Source organism: Balaenoptera musculus, chromosome X (assembly GCF_009873245.2).
Source record: "Balaenoptera musculus isolate JJ_BM4_2016_0621 chromosome X, mBalMus1.pri.v3, whole genome shotgun sequence".
Classification (NCBI taxonomy): Eukaryota; Metazoa; Chordata; class Mammalia; order Artiodactyla; family Balaenopteridae; genus Balaenoptera; species Balaenoptera musculus.
Window position 1 is genome coordinate 17,746,930 of NC_045806.1, and position 24,109 is coordinate 17,771,038.

Sequence of the window (24,109 nt, forward strand, 5' to 3'; positions counted from 1 at the left end):
ATAATGATCATTTTGATTCATATCTGAGACCCCTGAGGTTTTAAGTATTATAATGTCTTGCTTCTTTTTTGTCCTAACTCTTTCTCTTCACCATCACTCAATTCAGCTATAGTAGAGGTTATAGTTTAAATGAATGGTCACTCATATAAACTAAAGTCTCCCATTATCCTACAGTGGCTGTGGTCCAGAGTACCTCTTCATCATAGTCTCTGGGATCTGTGCTTCTTTTGATGGAAGTGCTCATTCTTTACAGTTTGAGCATTATTTTCGAGGCAAAAACATGATGAATAATAGGCAAAGGCACCCATTCCCTTTCATTTAGGTACCTAGGAAGAAACTAGATCACTGTTCAGACCATTTGCTAAGTCCTGCTTGCAATCCAGGATAAATTTTGACCCAAAGTATTTATATAAAACACCCTGGAAAATTCTAATCCATTAGTGTTGGAATAAAAGGTTATTCTCTCTTTTAAATGTGAAGTGTATTTCTTAAACCTTGGAATAATAGATATTTTTAATGTGTTTCTTTAAAGCATACTTCTAGGATTTCAGATAACTGCATAACCAGCATGTCTTAAAAGCAAAGTAACAAAAATTATTCTGTGTTCAAAAATTTAAAAGGATGATAAGTAATTTAACATGGATAACAGTAGAGCCAGGTTTCAGGACATTTATCAAGTACTTCTGTTTAATTATACAGTATGTTTTGAGGTGATATTCAAATAGAATGGCTTCATTAAATTTAGCACATTATATTTTAAGTTTATAGGGTCTTTTGGAACACATTTCCAATAGCTGCTGCATTAGAGCAGCATTACCTTGTCGTTTCTTATTCTATCTTTAGACCGTGGTTAAAGGTTTATTTTATTGATGCTGTCTTCCCCGCTCAGAATGTTTCCTTGGTGTGTCACTACCAGCTACTGGTAGTATAATGTCAGTCTAATGTAGGGACACTTATCTCTAAAAGATGGTGATGAGAAAGCATGTGGTGTAGTTCTTAAGCTCAGGACATTGCCAAATCCTTGTTTCAGGCATGCGGATTTTTAAATTGTACTTGTGAACAAAGCTTGGATCTAGACCTTGTGCAGCATTAATGATGACATAATTTCTTTAAATTCTAAATTACTCCATTGGTAGGATACCATTTTAGTCTCTGCTTCAACTGGTAAATGTCCATTATGTTATCTCATAATGATATGGACTCTAAATGCAATAACATGGTTAATCAACTCAAAAATAAAATTTCTTTCTTGAGTTTTTATCTCCTGAAAATTGATAGGATGGTACACCAATTATGTGATTTTCTTTTTTTTTCTTACTAATCTTATTAAAGGGGGAGAACATTAAATCTTTGAATACTGTACCTCAATTTTATTGTAATGATTTTGCTGGTTACCAGGTGGGGTGGCAGTTGAAAAATTTGGTGAATGCACTACGAGAGGACCCGAGTGGTGTTATCTTAACTTTGAAAAAGCGACCTCAGAGCATGCTTACCTCAGCACCAGCTTTACTGAAAAATATGAGATGGAAGCCCCTTGCTCTGCAGGTAATGAAGCTTAATCATAAGTCATACACCATCATTTTAGCCATAGATTATCTCAGTAATGCTTCTTTATTGTGCCTCATCTCAGCAGCATATAGATTAATCTTGTATGCTTTTGAAATTTTGTTTATGAAATGATCTCTTCACAGCTTATCCTAATAGGCTTAATTGTGATGAAATCTCAAAGTTACTATAATTAAAACCCAAATGATAAAGAACTCTGCCTTAATTTGTAAACATTTAAAGCATAATTCAAAAAAACCACAAGTTCTTTGAAGCCAAAATGTGGATAGAAATGAAAGTGAGAGGTTTCACTTTGTGATACAATCTTCTATTTAAAAGTTTTACCCGCATATAATTCTTGAGGAAACTAGATGATAGTTTATAGAATTTTTTAAAAACAGGTCATGAGATAAAAATAGTTGTTTATAAACAGTAGGTAAAGAAACTTTTAGATAGTAATTAAAATGTACCTATTCATTCTTCCTGACTGATCATTTTTCTCTTTTCTACCATGTACGGAGGCAAAAATAGGGAAATTGATGCGTTAGAATTTCTGCATTTTTCTTCAATGTGAAATGTCACTCCAAAATATTACTCTGGATGTCAGTAAATTACATTCATTAAGAACCAGAGGTATCTAGGAAGTTATAAAAATATTATTCTGATTGATAAAGACAAGGAAGTAATACATTTTCTTCCATTTCAGTCAGGCTATAATCTTTAAACATATCATAGAAGAAATTCTTGTTCTTCACAAGACCTGCACTTTTAAAATAGAAGACCATCACCTTCCATAGAAGGTTAATTTTTAAAAATTAAAATTGCCCATTGAAATAGAACATTGCCTGTTGTTCAGATTAAAAAGAAAAGCAATAAATGAAAATGCCATTGTTATCACTGCTATGTAAGTTGTTGTTCTATATTAGTACCTTACACCATTCTTAGATTTTTTTCCCTAAAATCCTAAATTCTTCATTACATATGAATGGCCTTATAGATTATAATGATTTCTCATTGTTTAAAACTTTCCTACTTGGCCTCAAAGTTGCATTATACTTAAATAACATAAAAACATATAAAATATACTAACATTAAGGTCTTTAAATTTTTAATGTGAATCTTTCTATTTTTCAAATATATGTAAAACTATATTTTAAAACTATATTAATATGTCCAAATGCATTTGACTTGCAGTATATGTTTATTATCAAAGATTTTTGGTGATCATTAAAGTTGAGAGATCAGTGTTTGACTCATTAATTCGTAGATTAGCAGATCAGACCTTCCCATCACATCATTTTATTTTCTCGCTGCATTATAAGTTGCTTTGTTGTTCCACTCTGTAGTTTTCTATTGACATGTCTTCCCCAAAGATGCTTCTTCAGAGTCCGAGAGGTGGGAACCCTGAAGAAGAGACCCCTTTCAGCCATTAGGTTTCCTTCTCTATATGTGTGGTTAAATTTAACAACTTCTCTCTAGTACCTTCTGTTTCATGGTGAACACCAAAAAGACACTAGTTTCTTGTTGATCCGTGAACTCTATTTGAGGGAATATCTCTAGAAAATAAATTGGTGATTTGGTCCTCTTTTAGATTCCTTTCCACAAGCACAAACTGGAGAATTAAGGTAATGATAATATCTAGTTAAGAAAATTTTATAGAAAATGCTGACATAATTGAAAGACCTGCATTTTTTTTTTTTGCTACACATACATTTGGTGTGTGTATTCAAAGCTAGAGAACAAAGACTTTAATTTTTTAAATTACTCTACATCATTCCTTAATTATAATAGATGTTTAAGGCACTGTTTCTAGTTTCATTCCTAAATGCCAAGAAATGTGCCTCATCAAATCACTAATTATATTTATTTCTCATTGCCTATTCAGTTACTCTGAGTATATTTGTAAATTTACTTTTTCAGAATGCTGAAATCAGAAAAAAAGAAAATCAGCATTTACATAAGTGCATATATGTATTGACGTTTTTGTAAATTTGTTATTTCAACTGAATTTAGTTCACCTAAAATGTATTGTCCAAGTTCAACACCTTATAGATAAACAATACTATTAGTGGGGGCGGGGGAGGACCCTGCTTTCAACTTCTTTGAAAATTGACTTTTTACAGAGCAGAAGGAAGAGTATTAGTTTTAATTAAGTACTTTCAAGTGGTGGTAAAACAAAGTCTTAGGAGTAAGGGCAATGGATAAGTACTCTAACATACCACACCACCAGCACCAAATCTCCCTGGAATCTATTTTGAAGACCTGAAATTGTACCATTACAGAGTTCGTTTTTGATCTTAAGGCTTTGGCTTGTGCTAAAATGCAAAAAGAAACCAGAAGCATAATGGAAGCTATGTGGTCGGAATTTTTAGAGGATGTATACAACCAAAGATGGACAAAACTTGAGGGTTCGCTTCCAGAAGGGGAAAAATCAAAGAAATAGTGGGATGAGAAGGTCTTGCAGGCAGTTCTGGATTCTTTGTGACTTTGCCTGGGGCCACATATTTTTCCTAGTGGCTAAGAAAGGACCTGGGATGTGAAACATAAGTGCTTAATGTAGCAACAGTCCTCTGTGCAGACATAAGTACCATTCTTACTGTATTGCTGCTTCTGGTATGTGTATGAAGACGTTGGAGCTAAAATGCCCATTAACTCACCTAAATATAAATTTTCAGTGTTCGAACCTGAAGAATTGGACATTAGGTTATTCCTTTTTTCATAGGCTATACCAACAGTCTACTAAGAATTATTTAAAATAGAGTTTACAAAAAGAAACAATCTGTGGCATTTATTTAACCTCAATATGTCTATTTTATCTTTTTCTTATACAATACCAGGCTTAGCATTTTCAGATAAAATATGGCAAAGTTTGTATAATGGGGAGGTAGATACTAATACATGCCTCTAAAAAAAAGAACAACTTCATTCTAACAAAGGAGTAATTATTTTTTAAACTAATAAGGAAATAATTTGTACCTGTATAACTAAAACATAACCTTATCTACCCTAAGGTAGAAGATTTTTGAGGAATATCACATGTTTTAGTGAAAGTTCTAGAGCAAATAGTAGCTTCTATTATTAATTAACTGCAATGATAAATTTTAATTTGGATTTTCTTTTGAAAATCATTCATGGAATTATAGCCAAATAAGCAAAAGCATACAATTCAGCTTCATGCTCACAGAGCAATTTCATTAGTACATTTCATGAAATTTGGCAGCTCTTTTGTTAAATTCCTGACTTCTCAGACATTTTGCAATAGAACTGAAGGACTTAAAGATACTTTAGTCAAATACTACAAGCAGATTTAATCTGGACTTGAATTCTGTTGTTATCGGCACCCATTCATATATAGTAGAGATGTTTTACCTGAGGTAGAATCTTTATTGTAAGAAAGCAAACTAGCAATTCCTTGCTTTCTGAGAACTGTTTTTAAAACACGTCCTTAGTAGCACCCTCTACTAATGTCCTGGATTTTGGTAAGCATGGTGATTGCTTATGGTCAAGTTCTTCCAATTCGATGACACAAATCCCGGGGAATTATGGATAGCCCTCAATGTATATTTTTTGATGTTTGTGGTTTTAAATTAGTGTGCATAGGTCACCATCTTGCACGGGTGATGTCATTTTCTTCTTACAAGAGATGTATGGGAGAATTAGCTGGACACTGGCAAGAATGTTGATTGAAATCATCACTGGGAATCAACAACTTTTAAAAACATTTAGGAACCCAGCTTTTTTTTTGGTGAGAATGCATCTCAAAACTAATCACTAAAATCAATGCTGGAATTCGATATACTGATATAGGTTTCATTAAACACATTTTTAATATAAAATGATATAAAGCTGTATCATTAGAATTGCTCCTAAACTGTTCTAATCCATAAGTCTCTTAAGTCGATGTGATAGTTTCTTGTGTGGTTTTTGTGCTTTTCACTTTAAATTTTATTGCTTAGCATTACTTTGATGCCATTTTTACAGGACATTTAAATTAAATTTGAGCAGAAAAAGAAATGGAAAGCAAATAGTCATAGGAGTCAATTTTGTCTTTCAACTGGTGTAATGACTGAAGAACATTAATTGATTGTTGCATTTCAAATACATACAGATATGAATGGTTAAAGTCATTCTGTAAAAATAAAAAACGTAAGCAATAATAAAATTTATTTTAATATCAAAGATACAGGTTGGGGTGACTGAAAAAAACATTGGTAGCAAAGTTTATATGTTTCTGAGAGTTTTGTTTCAAAAGCATGTTTTGAAGAGGAAGACAAGTAATATTAGATATGACACGAGAAGAAAATAAGTTTTAACTAGAAATGTAACGTGCTGACTGGGAGGCAGAAACAATTATATGTTTTACATGCTCAAATTAGTAAATAGCTGCAAGCAATTGTCACATTACATTTTTGTTCACCAGCGTTTAAGCAAATTAATTAAAGGATCTAAATCACATTTGTGTTTTTCAACCAAATGCTTTCAAAATGTTAACACTGACTACAAATAATCACCTAAGATGAAAAATTATTTTTAGTTTCTTTATTCTTTAGCTTCCTATTCTTTCTTTAGTTAACTTCCTAAAAATGATGCTTACTGTAAATTGAAAAAATTGCAAGTCCAGTTTCAATGTTGCAGTATCAACTATGCCAATAAGAGTGGACAGCAATAAATACACTAGTGGTAGTTTCAGTACAATGTGCAAATTTTGATGATTAATTGGAAAAAGCCATTTTGTAGTGTGACACTAAAGTCTATATTAGTTGTACATTGTGTAACTACATACTTACTTTTAGGCCCATATATCTATTTTTAACTTATATAGATATAGCTTCCTGATCAAATATATGCTTGGAAAAAATGTTTGTTTTCTTTGTAGTCTGATAGGAAAGGGAAGATTACATGCTTAAAAAAGAAGACTCAAATCTTTTGTATTTATAACTTTGGATTCTAGAAAAAGCTGTGAAAAAACTGAGTGGGAGAATTTTGAATACAAGTGTTTCTCTTGCTTAAGCTCTTTTCAAATAATTTACTACTTAAGAAAAGTTTGCCCAGGAAAAATTATGCCCAATAATTTTCCAAATTAGATCTAACATTCTTTACATGATCAAGAAATTTACGAGATTGTATGCAACTTCTTGCCTCCCAAAATCCAGAATACATTTTCTCTGGAGCATTTGTTTAGATGACTCAGAGTTGCTAACATAAAACAATATTTTGGTACTTGTATTGGGAATTATAATAAAAACGTGTTTGAACTGAATAAGGACTTGTGTGAATGTTCTGTGCTAGAATAATGGGATATTGTGATCCATTTGAGTCTGTGCTTTTTCCCAAGAGTGAATAAAATAAATGGCCAGGTTTTATACTTGATGTAATCATTCATATTTCAATGAGTATTTTCCCCCTGGAAGACAAAGCAAACTCTTTGTGATATTTGCATTAGTGAATTTTAGAGATAACTACATAATGTGTAATGCACTGTTTTAATCTTCAACATGGGGCTGTCTTTATGTCATTGGTTTCATTCAAGACTTTATATAGCTCTATGAAAGCTGGGTCACTTACCAGATAGAGGACAACTAAATTAAGATACACTTGCCAAGAGTTGTTAAAATGTAAAATGTTTCAAATAAAACCTTTAACATCAGATGTAGTTTTTAAAGTATAGACGTTCTTTTCTCATAGTCTTTAAAACCGTAGTGTTTTCAGAGGTACATTAATACCTTCCAGGTGTGCTCAGTTACCTTAGAGATGTTAGAATCGGGGACACAAGGAAAAGACCTGAGCCATAAGAGGATTTAACGTGAGATTTCAGTGATCCCTTTCCAAAGCTGAAAATTTTATTTTATAATAATCACAGTCTCCCAGTGATGTTTAAACTGGATGAGTAGGATATTATCACTATAGTGAGTCATCACTCATGATTCAGAGGAAGATTTGTGCCGTACCATATTGTGGGATACAATTTGAAGGTATTTATGTAGTTTAAACGGACAATATGAAAAATGTATGTGTACGTAACCTAATAAATTTCTGAGTCCTGTTCACAGTAGTAAGTTATCATTAATTGACCTAAGGTTATAAATGTATATTTGAAGAGATGCATATGATCATTTTATTTAGGATTTGGATATTTTAAGAGATGCATGCCAGTGCCCCCAAAATCTATCATAGATTTATTTTAGAAGAGTAACAACATATGTGCAAAATATGTCCTCCCTGTTGGAGCCTCATTGAATCTGGAAGGAAAACTTTATGTCAGTAGGACGATTTAGATATGAAAAATAAATTTTATGGCAAGGTCTTTCCAGGAAATAAACCCTCTTGGATAGAATCCAAAATGGATCCATATCATACTTGATTGCATGCCGTAGTGGATCAAGTTATACTGAAGCTTCATACTTACTTGAGTAAGAAGATGCAGTCTTAAAATACCCTTGTATTTTATCCGTAAGTGATGATAGCTCTTAATTCTCTTCCTATGCAGATTTTACCAGTTAAGAGAAAGAATCAAAAGGCAAAGTGGTAAAATAAAAAAGTATTACCCTTTAGTTCTATTTTTTCCCCTTATATTGGAAGTTCTTTATAGTACAACGGTAACTACTTCTCTTATACTATGTTACGAAGAAATGATTAAAACTAAATGTTACCAAGGTAGGAAGAGCTATCCTTCTGCACTATTATACTTACATATTTAGGTATTTTTTCTGAAACTAAGGCATATGTCTATTAAATTTTGAATTAAACGCTGAGAGAACTTTTTTGATTTGAGGGAAGCTGTATTTGTCACTTTTTGTGTATTTTCACGTACTTGTTGGTTATCGGTAATAGGTGTAATTTTAATGGCACTTGTTACAACTAGGAATTTCTCACTGATAATTTCAGCTTATAGCATCATTTATTCTGTGCTTCATTTAGTCACATTTTGCCTATCTTTCTAATGTTCTTTAACGCCTTCTTCATTCTTTTAGTCATTTAATTTTGTACCCTTTCAATTCTTGTCCAAAGTTAGAACATTTTTAAGACATTATAATTTTAAATTATCACAAATTTCCTTTGGGGTTAAGTAGCTATTTCCATTTTCCCATGAAGCTTCTATTTTACCGTATTTTATTTTTCCATTGCTTAATGTCTTTTTTTAGATGAGATTCTCAAGAATAATGTTTACTTTTTAGCTTGGATTAGCTTGACAAAAATAGTACAATTAGTAGACAAAAATACAATGAATATATTTAGTATTTACCATGTGTTTTACCTGTACAAGGGATACTGATTAGCCAGATGATATCTGCATGATAAACCAGTTTAAATGTTTTCTATGATTTACCAGTTAATAAAATAACTAGCCAGTAAGAGTTAAACAACACGATTGACTAATTTCTTCTTTCTCTGAAAGAAGTTGTTTTTTTCAACCACTTCAATTAATTGAACCAGCTGGCACTATCAAACCTGTTATCTGTTTAAGCCTATCTAAGAGTCTTTTTCTTCTACGTTTTTGCTAATTTAACTAACTGTGTTAACTGAGGACATTAATAGCAACTCCGTGTTGAAAATAGAAACCTAGAGAAAATATCAATTTGAAGGAAGTTGACAAGGCTAATATTTAAATTTCCTGGAACGAGAAGGAACAAGTACACTAAATAGACAATCCTGGTAATAGTCCAGGCAGAATAAAATATTTTGTTGGTCCTTACCTCACACTTCAGAGGTATTTAAAATATACTTGTAATCATTGACTACTACTTCTCCTTTTTTCCTTTTTTCCTTCCTTCCTTCCTTCCTCTTTGTTTGGGGAGGGCAGGGATAGGTACTAACCAGGAGAAATTACCTTTAGTTCTACAGGTGGTAAAATAAAAGGAGAGAGGTCTTCAAAATAGAAGTAGTGACCCTAGAAAAGAAGAAAGAGAATAAAAGTTTGTTAGATTATTTTTTTAAATGCTTGTGTGTTTAGAACTTGTTTTTAAGTTCACTTGTAGTGTTAGGATATTTTAAAATAAGAGCATATTAGAGCATTTTAAAAGCATACTGAATATAAGTTTTTCTCTCACAGTGCATCTGTTATAGAAAGTTTTGGCAAGTAATGTACTGTGTAATGAATGTTTTCTTTACAGTTCTATAATGATTAAATTTTGGTTAGACTTGTTCTTTAATGTCATTTGTATTTAATACCAAGATGTCCTGACAGAGAGGAAACAATTATAAACAGAGTCACATCACAGATCACACTTGATCTAAAGGTCCTATCAAACCTCATAAATACACTACCATGTGTAAAATAGATAGCTAGTGGGAACCTGCTGTATAGTACAGGGAGCTCAGCTTGGTGCTCCGTGACGACCTAGATGGGTGGGATGGAGGGGGAGTGGGAGGGAGGCCCAAGAGGGAGGGGATATAGGTATACATATAGCTGATTCACTTCAATGTACAACAGAAACTAACACAACATTGTAAAGCAATTTTACTCCAGTTTAAAAAAAAAAGGTCCTATCATTCAAAGATCTGTTGTAGAGGCATGTAATACATCCTTAGAAAGAATATAATTCTTTATTTCCTCAGGCTTCATGGTGTTCATCTGTATAGGCAACTCCTGATTACCTATATAAATTTCAGGATTTCCCATTGCCAAAATTTTTGTTTCTAAAAGACACGCATAGTTAAACATAACAGTCTTTACTGTGTACTTTCAAAATATATCAAAATTCCTCAACATGTAAACTTCCTATTTTTTTACATCATATAAGATAGAATATTGTAGAGTCCCAAAATAAATTATCAATTATTTTTCCCTTCTCTCTCTCTTTCTTTAATTTCTATTTCACATAGATTAAAACTTAACCGTCATTTTGGCAGGATGTGTGATTTCGAGCTATTAAGGTGAGCTGTGTAAAAAGGAAGGTCAAAAACCATGAACTGAGTCATAAACTATGTAGCCTACCCCAGTGACCTACATTGTACATTGTATTTATGCTTGGATTTTTGAACAAATTTTGTTTATCTGTACAAAAGTATTGTCACAATATGAAATAGTTGTACTATGCCATTTTTTGAGTGTCCAGCAATACGTGTTAAAGTAATAGAACTATGGGTCTACATAGGTATGCTAAAAAGTGTTTTCATACTGGCTAAAATGGCAACATCTTGTCATGTGAAGATACAGTTAATTTTGTGATCATTATTTTTGTTTGCAATTGCATTAAAGTTCTTATTTTTTAATATGTTATTGTATATGTAGCTAAGCAGTAAGATCTGTAAGATAAACATGAAAATTTGTGAATTTTAGTTTCACTTTAGAATAATTTCTCGAACCACAATATCATTTCCAAATGCTGTGACGTTTAGAATTGGGAGTGCTCGTAAGTTAATGCATCCTGATGTATTGCTTCATTCAGTATATAGAGAATCTTAATTTTTTAAAAAACTTATTTAATAAGTAAATACAGGCATGAAAATGAGATCTATAGGTATGCAACTAAAAATTATTTTAAACAATGGTAAATGTGTGTGCCTATGAAAAATGAAATGATTGTGTCACACTAATCACCATACTTTTGAAGATGTACCATAAAATGACTTTGAGAGGACAGTGTTGTTTATATTTATGAAAAAATTACATTTTCCTAGAAAATATTCTCTCGTATTGGCCTTTCATACTCCATTTTTGTAAACTTTTTTGAGAATCTGTCACATTCTACTGACTTAGGAGTGTAATGTATCTTTTTTGGGAAACGATCTGAATTATCTTTCTTGTATACCAGTCAGGATGTGAGTGAACTAATTTTTTTGGAAGTTACTCTTTATTATCTTTCTTTCAAAAGTGGGGATTCTAACAAAGCAAATTTAAATACGTTTCTGACTGTGAGATAAATCTCCCCATTATGAAACACTGCATGATAGATTTACCTTATAAATAGCTTTTACGCGGTTATGCCATACAATAAGGTGAGTTAGGAACTAAGTGAAAACCTCTAAAGTGATAAATTTTTTGTTTTTGGAGACTCAAAGGAATATCCATGTGCTAAATAACATGCTTCTTGATTTCAGCCAAGTTCAAAAACTTTGTAGAAATAGATCATTTAAAAATGATAACTATGTGTCATTGTTGTTGTTGTTTTGTGTGTTGTTTGTGTGCGTATGTATTTTCTTTTTCATTTTAACCAGCCTCTTATACCTAGAAGTCCCACAAGCAGCGTTGCCACGCCTTCCAGCACCATCAGTACACCCACCAAAAGAGACAGTTCCGCCCTCCAGGATCTCTACATTCCCCCTCCTCCTGCAGAACCGTATATTCCCAGGTATACAACTAACCATCATGTTGTTCTACATAGCTTCTAGCTAAAGACTAACCTAAGTGCTTGTAAACTGTGAAGTAAATTCTCACGAAACACCTTGAACATTTTCTCAGTTAAGAATTCTGAGCACATTCTGGAAAATCATTGCATTATAGAGACTGTGCTCTAGTTAATAATAACAATAACAATAACTAATTTGTATTAAGCACTCTACATTAAATATCTTATAAGCATTATCTCACATAATAGGAAACTAATATAAAATAACAGCTAGGATTATTTTAGTAAGGAAAAAATAAGTGAGGCTCTTTGGTAAGAAGCCCCAGGAAATCTCAAGTTACTTTGAAGCATTTCATACTTTATTTCTAAAAGAGAAAGTTAGAGATAACTTCTATGCTTTCTTAAATGTATGTAATGAGGAAGATTTTTTTTTCTTGGATGATGATGAGGGAGAGTGTTTCTTCCCCCAATACCTCTGTATCTACAGTTTCCACTTGGTTAGTTCATTAGTGTTTTTTTCAGAAAGTAGAGAGAGTTTGCAAGAGAATGAGTTGCCTTTAAAGTCTATTTTCAGATTTCTGGAAGCTGTATCTCCATTTCATGTTCCAAATTCCTATTTGAAATTCTTGGCAGGTGGAAGACTATAACTTTGTGCCATCATGCATTTTGTCCAAAAGCATTATGATTTCCAGCCTTGTGGAATACAAAAATTATGGAAAAGGGCCAGCACTAAATGGGGATAATTAATACCAATCACAAAGTATTTGATTCAGTTTTTAAATTAGTTGTGCAGTCATTCAAAAACAATAATTTAAGGTCTCTTGTTTTCAAGCTATACTTAATATTAAAATTCTTTAATAAATAAAAGTACTGAAATTCCTTGTTTTAATTAATTTTCACTATTCTTTACTTTAGTACACCTAATGTTTCATTCTCTTGGATATGATGGTACTGACATTTTACCATCTAAATGCTACATGACAACATGGCATGTCTGCAAATACTGTGTTGTCATCTAGTAATAAAACTGCAGTCAATTTTATTAACATTTTAGGTCTTTTTTTGAGAATTAAATGTGGTTGTGAGAACATGGTTTGTGAGAAGATACAATTTACTAAGCTGGTGTTTCAAAAATCGTTCTAATATATAATTTACAGTCTTATGTTAAATTTACAATCAGATGTACAAATTCATCTGATAACCTAGTCAAATTCAAGTTGAATTTTAATTCTATTAAGATAGTGTCAGACTTTTTGAATACTCTTGTAAGAGGAGCAATAAAAGCATGTGTGTTTCAAATAGGAAATGACTCTTTTGGTTTGTTTTCATTTTAATGGGAAAGATTTTTATTTCAGTGCAAATGATTATTTAAAAGACCTTATTCTTCAGAGGGCTACATGTACAGATAAACATCAGAAAATTATTTTTAGCAAGTCTCTGCAGTTTTTTGATATTCTTTCCTTGTCTCTTGGATAGGGAGGAACTTATAATAAAGAGAGTATTTCCTAGACAGAATGTATTTAAAATGTACTTCAGAAGACAAAGGAGTTAAAGAATCCAGTTCTGTCCTCTAAGTGTGGTGCAGATATGATGAAGGCAATATATTGAAGTCAATAAAAAGCTTTAAACATGCTGTTTACAAAAACAGGAGAATGCAAGAGATTGAAGTGTCAGCATAGTGGTACTTGTTTTGGTAGTATTGCTTGAACGTTCCATACTTTTCAGTAAAATTCATAATTAGGGTATTATCTGTCACCTTAATTGATTCTTAGTCTAGTGTGTAATTTAACAGAATGTTCTAAATACTTTTGAGTCAAATTATTAGTTCCCTAGTCACACAATCGTTTGATATAGCCCAGTTAGAATATATGTGCGTGAGAGTCCCTTTGTACCACAGCCTCATATAAATTATCTGCATTTTCTGGTTTGACTTGAAGTTATAGTCATAAAACTTTTTGCATTTGTCATTCTTTTACAGATACAGCTGTGGCTTTTTTTTTTCTCTTTTTGAGGATGAATGAGGCTCACCTAATTTAACTCATCTGAATGTTTATTTTTTCCTACATTAAAAACTTTTGTTTATGTAAGATAGGCATTTTGGTGATAATTTGAATTGTAAATAATAAAAGCTTTCTCATCTTAAAACCAAAAAACCTTAAAAATGGTAGGACTAGTTGTCAAATTAGGTAGACTTTTTTTCATGTGATTATAATTCTTTGAACACATTTATTCCAGAAAAAGAATGTGATTGCAAAAGTGACTTTTTCTCTAAAAGAGAAAACACTCATGTATGTGAAGTGAGTGAAATTTGGTCAGTTTTTTATTATGTGACTGTATACAATTTCATTATCATAGTATACAGTGAACTTTTATACTTAACCAAATTTCTTTTTCTATCATGAAAACCGAGAATTTGTAGGTCTTGCACAACTATGAAGTTTAAATACTAATTTCTCTTATTAATTTTACTGTGAGCCATTAAATATAAAGATAGTCCAGTGAAGCAGTGCTCTAACTTTCCATCTGTTCCCTTAAATCCTTTTTAGAGCAAAAGTGTAGATTTATTATATATATGTATAGATGTATAACATTAATAAAATTTTTATAGCAGTACAAATTAATATGTTGAGTTATTCAGGGTTCATAATGTGAGTACATATACACACGGGCACACCCACTTATATACGCAATACGTGTACCAATTCATTCTACTGCAAAGTTTGGTTTTGATCTGTACTTTTCTTAATTCAACTTTATTGAATTCATTCCATATAGATATGTCTAATAAATCTTCTTTGTTGGTAGAAGGCCTCTCTTTCATATCATTATGGAGTGAGGAATACCAGCCCTTCCCATTTTCTACCACAGGGTGTGTCCTTATAAGTAGAGCATGGTGAATTAACTAGGGCTGAATCACCCTCTGATCTCAGCTGCATTAACATGCATGTCACAGGCCTGACAGAAACGTCTGCCCATTTATGGATAGGCGTAACCTTCCCCAGTGCCCCAAGTTCATTAGGGCTGTTTCCAAGCTAATTGCAGTGTCAGTTTCTTTTTGCTAGAGGACTAACTAACAAAAAGCGCCAGGCAATTTGTTCAGGAAAAGTTTTTAGCTAGCCGAAAATAAAATTGTGCCTGGATTTTATATTCATTTTCTTTGTGTTGCCTAAGAACTACTTTCATAGTTACAATCTGGTAATAAGAAATACTTTTATTTAAAAAAATAAAAGAGTGACAGCTTGCTGATTCAGTCAGTCTTGAGAATATTATTTACTACTTTCTACATAGTTCAAATATTAGGAATATAGTTCTCTTCATTTGGACAAACCCAACCTAGACATTTGTATACTGAGAGAGAAGTATAGTATACTGTAGTGTAAAAGTATAATATTTTTGCTGAACTGAAACTCATATTTTAGAATTGACATTAGATTTATAAGCTCATCACCATCTCATAAGACTTAATAGGTCACTTAAAAATTTGTTATTTTTGTCTGTCTTGTTATAATTCAGTTTATTCTGTGGATTTAAGATTTCAGTCTTGGCACTTAAAATTAAATTTTAGCTGGTTTGATAGTATTCATGGCACTGTTTAGGGTAGAACTGGAAACAATTAAGAACTAGGAAGAAATAAAATTAGTGATAAACAAGGAAAGAAACATTGCATTTACATCCATAGTCATGTTCTAGAATATGAGCTTTTCTAACAGAAATTTTATAGCTAGTCAGTGAAATTATCATAAAATAAGCAAGGTTCATTTTAACTAATCCTAAATGGAATATTTCTACCAAAATACCACTCATTATTGTCCCAATCACCTGGGCTGTGTGATTAATATTTACTATGTGTGAGTAACAGTTTTAGGGATCCCATAAATTTAAATTAGAGATTTTTCACTTCAGAATCCTATAGAAAAAAAAAATCAACTTGCCATCATCTTAAATCCCATTTTTAAACTCTATATATAATAAGGTTTCTCCACCCTCTCTCCACAAGAAATGTTGCTGATGTGTAATTAAATTTTGATATATCCATTTAGAATGAGTTCCATGAACAATCTTTTTTTACTATTAAATGAGATAATACCGTTTAAATACAGAGGATAATTCTTTTCATTAAGGTTTATTTTAAATTAATAACAAGCTGTTTGAAATTCGTACAACACCAGTTTATATAGTGCTAACTTGGTTCTTAAGGTCACAGTACCCTCACAGAAGTGGCAGTTCTTAAATACATCTTTGTTTTTAAGCAGTGCAAATATTACCATGAATCAATTAGATAAACTGGCAGAAGAAAGCTACATTGTTAGCATTGTTAACATTATACCTATTTTCTTAAGCACTAAAAGCAATTTATGAGCTAAGATGATTTCTTTTATGTGCCATAGTATTGAACATGGACTAGAGCAGGAGTTAGAAGATCCATGGCCCATGTCTAGCTGTGTAACCTTTAGGCTAGTCATTTAACCTCTCTGAGCCTTGGCATTTTTTTTCCTGCAAAACAGGAATAATTTAAAGTTGCCCTATAAACCTCAAAGAAAGTTTGGAAAGATCAGAAGATATATAGGAAGGATATTATTACTACTTTAGACTGTCTCTGTCATTTTACCACTGTAACACTTTTCTACATCCTTCTCCTTTACCCTTTCTTTAGGGATGAAAAAGGAAACCTTCCTTGTGAAGACCTCAGAGGACACATGGTGGGCAAGCCAGTGCATAAGGGATCTGAATCACCAAATTCATTTCTGGATCAGGAATATCGAAAGAGGTTTAATATTGTGGAGGAAGATACTGTCTTGTATTGTTATGAATATGAAAAGGGAAGATCAAGTAGTCAAGGAAGACGAGAAAGCACCCCAACTTATGGTAAGAGTTCTTCTCTTACATTGACGAAAGAGCTTATGTCTGGTATGGGAACCTCAATTTCTTTTCCTAGGCTTTTGGGTTGTGAAAATTACTTGATAGCTTTTGAATCTTTATAATTGATCTGTGTCTGTCGTGTGCTTCCAAGTGGAATCTCAACAATATGAGGCATGACGTTAAAAATTATTCTAAGTTTTCCAAAAATAAGCAAGAAGAGTAGGTAGCATTTTAACTCATTAATGATTTACGGAAACCTTTTTGACTCACATGTAATTTTTGTAGATCAGGTGTTGCCAAACTGGACTAGTTCAAGGGGTTTTTTTCCCTTTTTTTAATGAATATTTACTGTTAACATGACTTATTTAAAATAAAATTTCCTTATTTCTCAGGTATTAAAAAATCTTTAGATGGACTTTTCTGGGTAAAATCTCATGTCAATTTTTGTTTTTTATAAGACGCTGTAAATTTTGAGTGGATTTTAAATAGGAAGGACATAATGTATTTAAAGCAAAGATGGGCCTAGAGTTACCATGTCCCAGGATTTTTTATCTGACTCCTGTTTTTCCATGCATGACCAAGAAAGTAACCCAGTCACAAATACTTAAAATTGATATAGTGTAGCTGAAAGATCTGCAGATAAAGTTGCCTAAAGTTAAAGTAGTAACACCTATGGTCCTATTGCAAGAAGGAGTGTACTGAACTGGAATTCTATGCTCCTTCCTTTTCAGTTTTGGGGCAGGGGCAGGATCCTTGCTGATTAGTCCAGGCTTGATCAGTGGGAGCTGAGCAGAAGGAAAGTTGTTTCTAACTTTCTCTTTCCACCTGCCTCCCTTACTTTTTCACTATGGCCGTATGCCTCCCTCCTGTGGTTCCGAAAGATTACATACCTTATTACCCACGCCCTATTTCCTTACATCTCTTTGGTAATAATTATGTATGAAACGTTTTGGCCAAACCGATCCTAAATAATAGGAACCGTACCTATCTTGCTTTGTGTTATTCTCTGTACATGTGCTGTTTTATCATGTGCTCCTCCTCAATTATACTACTCTGGTGGCACTTATTTTGAACTGTCATAAATTGAAGGTATTTGCACTTTTGCTTTTCTCCACTATTATATTGTAAACCTCTGCAGTATAGAGGCCTGCCATCTTTTTATCCCTGCCCCTGCCCCATCACATGAGATTTTTATTTTTGTTCATTCGTTCCACAAGTACTTATTGACTACCTATTATTGGATAGGCATTAATGTATAGCAACTCTTCTTTTGTTATGTCCCAGAATTTTCTGGCTATTTTCTACTTTTGTTGAAGTAGATAAGAATGTTTAATTTAAGGGGAACTTATAGTCACCAGATGAAGTTGATTATTGACAGCTTTATAAAAAAATAGTTTACTAAGTGCTTACTTAAATGGCTATGAATTGTTAGTTCCTTCAGACTGTGGTTTAAAGCACCTAGTGCTATCATGTTCCACAGATCATATCTCTTCCAATAAAATAGAATACCATTTAAATTTTAGAAAAAGTAGATATCCTATAGATACTTGATGTACTTTTATAAACCACTTAGGAGAAAAGAAATGTATATATGCTTAAAAGAGGGATAAGGAAGTAAAAGCAAAAGTTCTTTTACTTTTGGTCATATAGTCTGAACTTTCACTAGAGATACTTATAGATACTTCAGTAGATATTCCCTGGCACAGCTTGAAAGTTGTTCCAGGTAACTAGCAGTTTAATGTATATTTACCTTTTTAAAATCAGCTCTTAAATAATAAAACTTACCTTTCACATACGTGAATTTGTGGCCATAGTATTCCCAAAGATTAATTCATTTGTTAACTCATTCAGCTAATATTAGTTGTGTACATCAGGTCAGCCAGGCACTTGGGATGCAAAGATGAATAAAACATAAATCTTCCCTGGAAGGCAGTCACAATGCAGAGGGAAAAAACAAAGAGATGCAGTGCAGCCACTTTAGGCAAGTAGGAAGGTGTGAACAGAGTGCTGCAGTAGCCTGGGAGCTGAAGCCCCAGAGTCTTCCTGGGAAGTCACATAAATAAAAGTGACATTTATGCTGAGTTTTAAATGATGAATAGTCATCATCCAGGGTTTCTAAATGCTAGTTATCCCCACTAAATACCTGACACCTTCTCAAACCTAGATCTGAGATCTGAGGGTTTATATAAATCTCCCAGCCCAGACCCTAAAGGCCCCAAGTAACTTCAAACCTTAAAAAGCAATAATCGATGACAACTTCTTTATTTAACCTATAAAATGGTCCCATTACATGGACCCCCAAGTGTGACAATATTCTCTTGGATTTAAAAACAATGATAATGAAATACTTGATCCTGCTGAAGTATATTGGAAAAAAAAAAAAACCCTGAAGTTACAAAAAAGTCCACATTTTATATTTTCTGAAAATGACAGTAATTGAACCTGTTAGCACTTGTGTAATGCCTTAAAAGGCATTGTATAAGTCCTTTAGCCTTACAGTGTTCAACTTAGTTCTTAGTTACAAATACCCTTATCTTCAAGTATGTGGACTTAGTCACCATTACTACCTATTAACTTCCCAGCTTACCTGTTTACTCAAAGAGGTTTAGAGTTATAAGAGTCTAAATAGGATTTTGAGAAGCAAAGGAGAAACATGATACAGTTTTTAGTGTGTGCTTTTGTTTCATTCATATGATAGATATATAAGACAAAAATATTTAGGGAAGCTCTGTTATTAGACACTGTGACAAAGAAACAGATGGAAAGAAAAATACTTGAAAATGTCCTAATTGTGAGCTTTAAAATGTATTGATTAACCAAGGTTCTCATTTAATATCATGAACCCACTCTTTGTGGCTAAGAGTGAATTAAAAGATCAGTTATTTGCCCTAAGCTGTAAGATAAATACAGTATGGGTAGACAGTGGATGGCCCGTCTAGAAAATAAGTAAATAATACCTGTTGAGATTTATGTATGCCAGGCACTCTTCTAAGCATTTAAAAGTCATTAACCCATTTAATCCTCACAACAACCCTGTGAGGTAGATACTAATAGAATCCTCACTTTACAGATGGGTTAAATAACTTACCCAACTAGTAAGTGGTAGAGCTGGGATTAAATACCTATGGATATTTGTTGACTCTACCAGTGGTACTAGATAACTAACTATTATGAAAATAATTTGCAAAATTGTAGGAAAATAATTTCCAAAAATTTCATTACCCCTTCCAAATTCAAGCATTTGATTTCAGGCAAGCAGAACTAGATCTGATTGTATATGTTCTTCTGTATGTTTTGTATTTCCTGACACTATAATAAACATGCATTTACATAGACATGGCCTTAACACACCTTAGGAAAAGATAGCTAAATTGAGGGGTACAGTTAGCAACAATGTGTATGCCCTTTTTAAATGAGAGAGCATATAATAGGTTTTAATTTCCTAAAACAATAAAGAAGAATGATTTCTGGAAATACAGATATAGTAGGTGAGGCAACCTAGATTAGTGATTGCTGGCATTGGCTTTATCATCAGCCATACTTGGTAATCCTGACTGCCATCTAATTACTCCAGTGTGACCTTAGGAATGTTACTCAAGGCCTCAATTTTCTCATTTGTTAAATGAAGATGATAATATATGCCTCATAGACTTTTTGTGAGAATTTAATGACAACACACTGTAAATTGCCTAGAAAGTGCCCAGTATGTGCTAGATATTTCTTTTCACTGTTGTCATTATTACATAGAGACTTTAATGTTGCTGAGAAAATAGATCTTGAGTGTTTTTACCACAAAAAAAGGGTAACTCTTTGAGATGATAGATGTGTTAAATAGCTTGATTGTGGTAATAATTTCACAGTGTTTACATATAATATCAAATCATCATGTTAATATATGCAATTTTTATTTGTCAATTATACCTCAATAAAGCTAGGGAAAAAACAAAGAACTGAAATATCTCAACAGATAAATAATAATAATATGAGCCATTTAAAAGTCTTTGAAGAATAAGATGGAGTGAATAAACAGAAAGTTCAGGGGAAAAAAAAAGAAACTTTAATGTGAAAGTAAAAGGGTGAAAAAGGATAGCATTAAATCACTTTAACTATTTGGTCTCATCTGCTTATGCTTCAAAGGCAAAGGTTCAAATTTGATGAGATCAGTTGCTTGGCAACTTTTCAGAATGGTAATATTTCCCATCAGCTTTCCCTTTTCACTGTTCACAGACTCCTTGCCCTTGCTGTTCCATCACAGCACATTTCTGTGCATAGAAACCTGCTAAAAGGTAGACACAGTTGGCCGAGTCCCTTTGTGGTTGTGAGTGGTCATATTTTATAAGACTAGGATAAAAACATATTTTTTACAATAATATTATAGAATAGTATTGGTTTGAAGGAATTCAGACCTTTTCTGATTTATTGAAAATCCAGGACCTCACAAAAAGCACATGAACGAATGCAAGGTTGGTATTTTACAAGTGCTCCTCAGAAATGTTATTTGTACACACTGTGCATTGAGGAAAATTAATTTCTGTAATATTATACCTGAACATTTTCCACCGGAGTAGTTGGAACAAGAGAAAACCAAATACCATGTCCCTTTTATCCACATGAATAGCAAATGGTTTCAAGTGATTTAACAGTAGCATGGTGAAGGACTTATGGGCAGTGATACTGTGAACTGAGTTTTATCAGTGTGAGGTAGGGATATGGTCTGAAGGTTCCAGGGTCTCTCATACTTCAAAATCACCTTTCTCTGTCTTACAACTTCATTCCATCTTTTGGGCAGTTAAATTATAATTAATAGCATTATTTCAAACATTTCTTAAAGGTACACATAATACATTCGCATTTCTTTATTTCCAAGTAAAAACTTGTTCCCTTTCCTGTGATTTTTGAATATAAATTATCTTCCTTATCAAATAAAAGTTCAGCTGTCATTCATCAGCTATGCTAGAGAGAAAAGAAAATGGGATTCTAACCACAAGAAATTTCTGTGCTCAAGTAAAACGCACTACTTCCAAAGCAGAACTAAACATAGAAATAGAAATTAGTGAATCAAAAATTCAGAAATATGAGATATGTCCTATACTCACAGGAATTCTTATTCCTTTGGACTTATTTAATACACTTCATAAAGACTGCATGTTAGTTAGCTTCACAAAATAATTTTGAATATCAAGCTGATGGTGATAAGGGACCATGTAACTGATGGAAAAGTAGTTCAGCAATATTTTGGCATAGAAATAGAAAATAGTCTGTTCCTAATGTAAAAATTAGAGTAATCACCTAGGGAAGGCACTCTTCTTTAATTTGTATAATTTTACTGATAGAAATAGAGCATGAGTTTTGAGGTCAGATAGACCTGAATTTGGCACCAAGGCTTGGCCTTTAATAACTGATTGACCTTGTAATTGAGCCTTAGCCTCACTGTGTTTTTGTTTCCTTATCTGTAAAATGGGATAGCAGTACTACTTTTAGTGGTTTTATGAGCATTAAATGAGATACTGTATCTCAAGTACTTAGCACTGGTCTTGCCTCATAAAAAGTACTCAAGAAATGGTGCCTAGGGACTTCCCTGGTGGTCCAGTGGTTAAGACTTTGCCTTCCAATGCAGGGGGTATGGGTTCGATCCCTGGTCGGGGAGCTAAGATCCCACATGCCTCGCCGGCCAAAAAACATAAAACAGAAGCAATATTGTAACGAATTCAATAAAGACTTTAAAAAAAAAAAAGAAACCATGCTTACAAGAAATGGTGCCTAAATGGCATAATAAATTACTGCTGCTCATAAATAAAAGTGTCTCAAAGATTCTGAAGTGCTGATGGATCAAATTAACACTTCCTCCTTTCCTGTGGAGGGACTTAATAAAGAACAAAAGGAATGGAAGTATTCCCTCGGTTTGGTCCCTCTACCTACCCAATAAATAACCAGCCATTTAAATCGTACCAATTAAAAGAAATATACAGTTTGCTTGTCTCTTTTGGTTTGGTTTTGAAAAGTAGAAGGAAGAGCATCAGATAGCTCATAATACTAGAAACCTTCGTGATCCAAGTCTTCTTTTAAGTTCTGTTATTGAAATCACTACCTCATATGCTAGGCAGAAGGGCCTAGTTATAACCTCTCAGCATCAAAATTTTGAAAACAATTCAAACCCCACACCTTTTTAAAGTTTAAGATTAGTTGCTTTTAAAAAAGGATAGTGAAAATAATATGTGAAATAAGTTAAATAGTTGGAGACTTTCAAAGAAATGAAACCTGGCAAGATCAGATTGCCCTGAAAGAATTGAAGGTACTAGGTAATAGATAAAACAGTAAGCTTAAGAAAAAAAAAAAACTTTTTTAATAAAGTTCCAGAATATTAATATGTGGATAAAAAGGAAGGATTAGCAAACCAAATCAACAAAGCTGATGCAACTATTAGAGGAAAAGAAAAACTCTTCAAATGAATTAACACAAAGATATTAGTGCTTCCCTTAAAGACAAAATGAGAAAGCCAAGAATAGAAACAGTCCAACTCAGAGATTCTCAACTGGGGTCAGTATTGCCCCCTAGGGGCATTTGGCAATTTCTGGGGACATTGGTAGTTGTCATAAATGGGAGTCGAGGTGCTACTGGTATCTAGTGAATAGAGGCCCAAGATGCTACTAAACATCCTACAATGAATAGGACAGCCCCCAACAATAAAGAATGATCCAGTCCAAAACATCAAGAGTGCTGCTGTTGAGAAACCCTAGCTAAATTAAGAAGAATCAGTTGCAGACAAATTGAATACAGAAGCAGATGTATATGACTAGAAAATCAAAGAGCCCTTGTATGACATAGGGCCAATTGCCTTTTTTGTATTCAAAGAGTCTGGGAACTTATTGCTCTGGAAAGATAGACCTGCATTTACTCAAACTTAGCATATTCTCTGAGCAGAAGTAGTATAAGGTTGTGAGTATCTGAGATGACTTACCCTGCTCTATAGTAGAAAACCTAATCCTGACATCCCCTGGGACAGGAGGGAACTCATTGTCCCTAGTTGAAATCGGAATGCATTTTCCCTCAATGGGAAAAAGATATAATAAATGACAGCAAGGTGAAATTTAAATAGAGTGGTTAGTGTCTGCTTTCAAATCACAATGTGGCTTAAGTAATCCAGCATTTTCCTATGTATGTTCTTCAGATCACTAGTCCTGAAAGAGAATCTTTGTAAATGAAAGAGGTTACGTGGTTAAATAAGATTGGGAAGCTCTTGCATATTTTATCCCCCTCTTGGAGATTAATAAATGCACATTAGCATACTAAAGGCTTTGAAAATCTTGTTGAATTGGGGTTAGCTTATTGTTTCCCACATGTATTTGTACATTGCATCTTTTTTGGTTTTGGTCACAAAATACTTATTAACCTCCCAATGGAACTAATGTTTGAGG

General features: G+C 33.0%; 1 protein-coding gene across 4 annotated transcripts in view; it reads left to right on the forward strand.

Moving 5' to 3' along the window:
- Positions 1–24,109, forward strand: part of CNKSR2 (connector enhancer of kinase suppressor of Ras 2) — a 259,346-nt gene that overhangs the window by 136,656 nt on the left and 98,581 nt on the right. For 2 of the 4 annotated variants that reach the window (XM_036840306.1, XM_036840307.1), the window contains exons 9-11: positions 1,399–1,545; positions 11,704–11,837; positions 16,489–16,700. In XM_036840306.1, the coding sequence (XP_036696201.1) occupies positions 1,399–1,545; positions 11,704–11,837; positions 16,489–16,700 (493 nt within the window). The remainder of the gene's footprint in view (positions 1–1,398; positions 1,546–11,703; positions 11,838–16,488; positions 16,701–24,109) is intronic. The other 2 variants (XM_036840308.1, XM_036840309.1) reach the window with 1 other exon arrangement.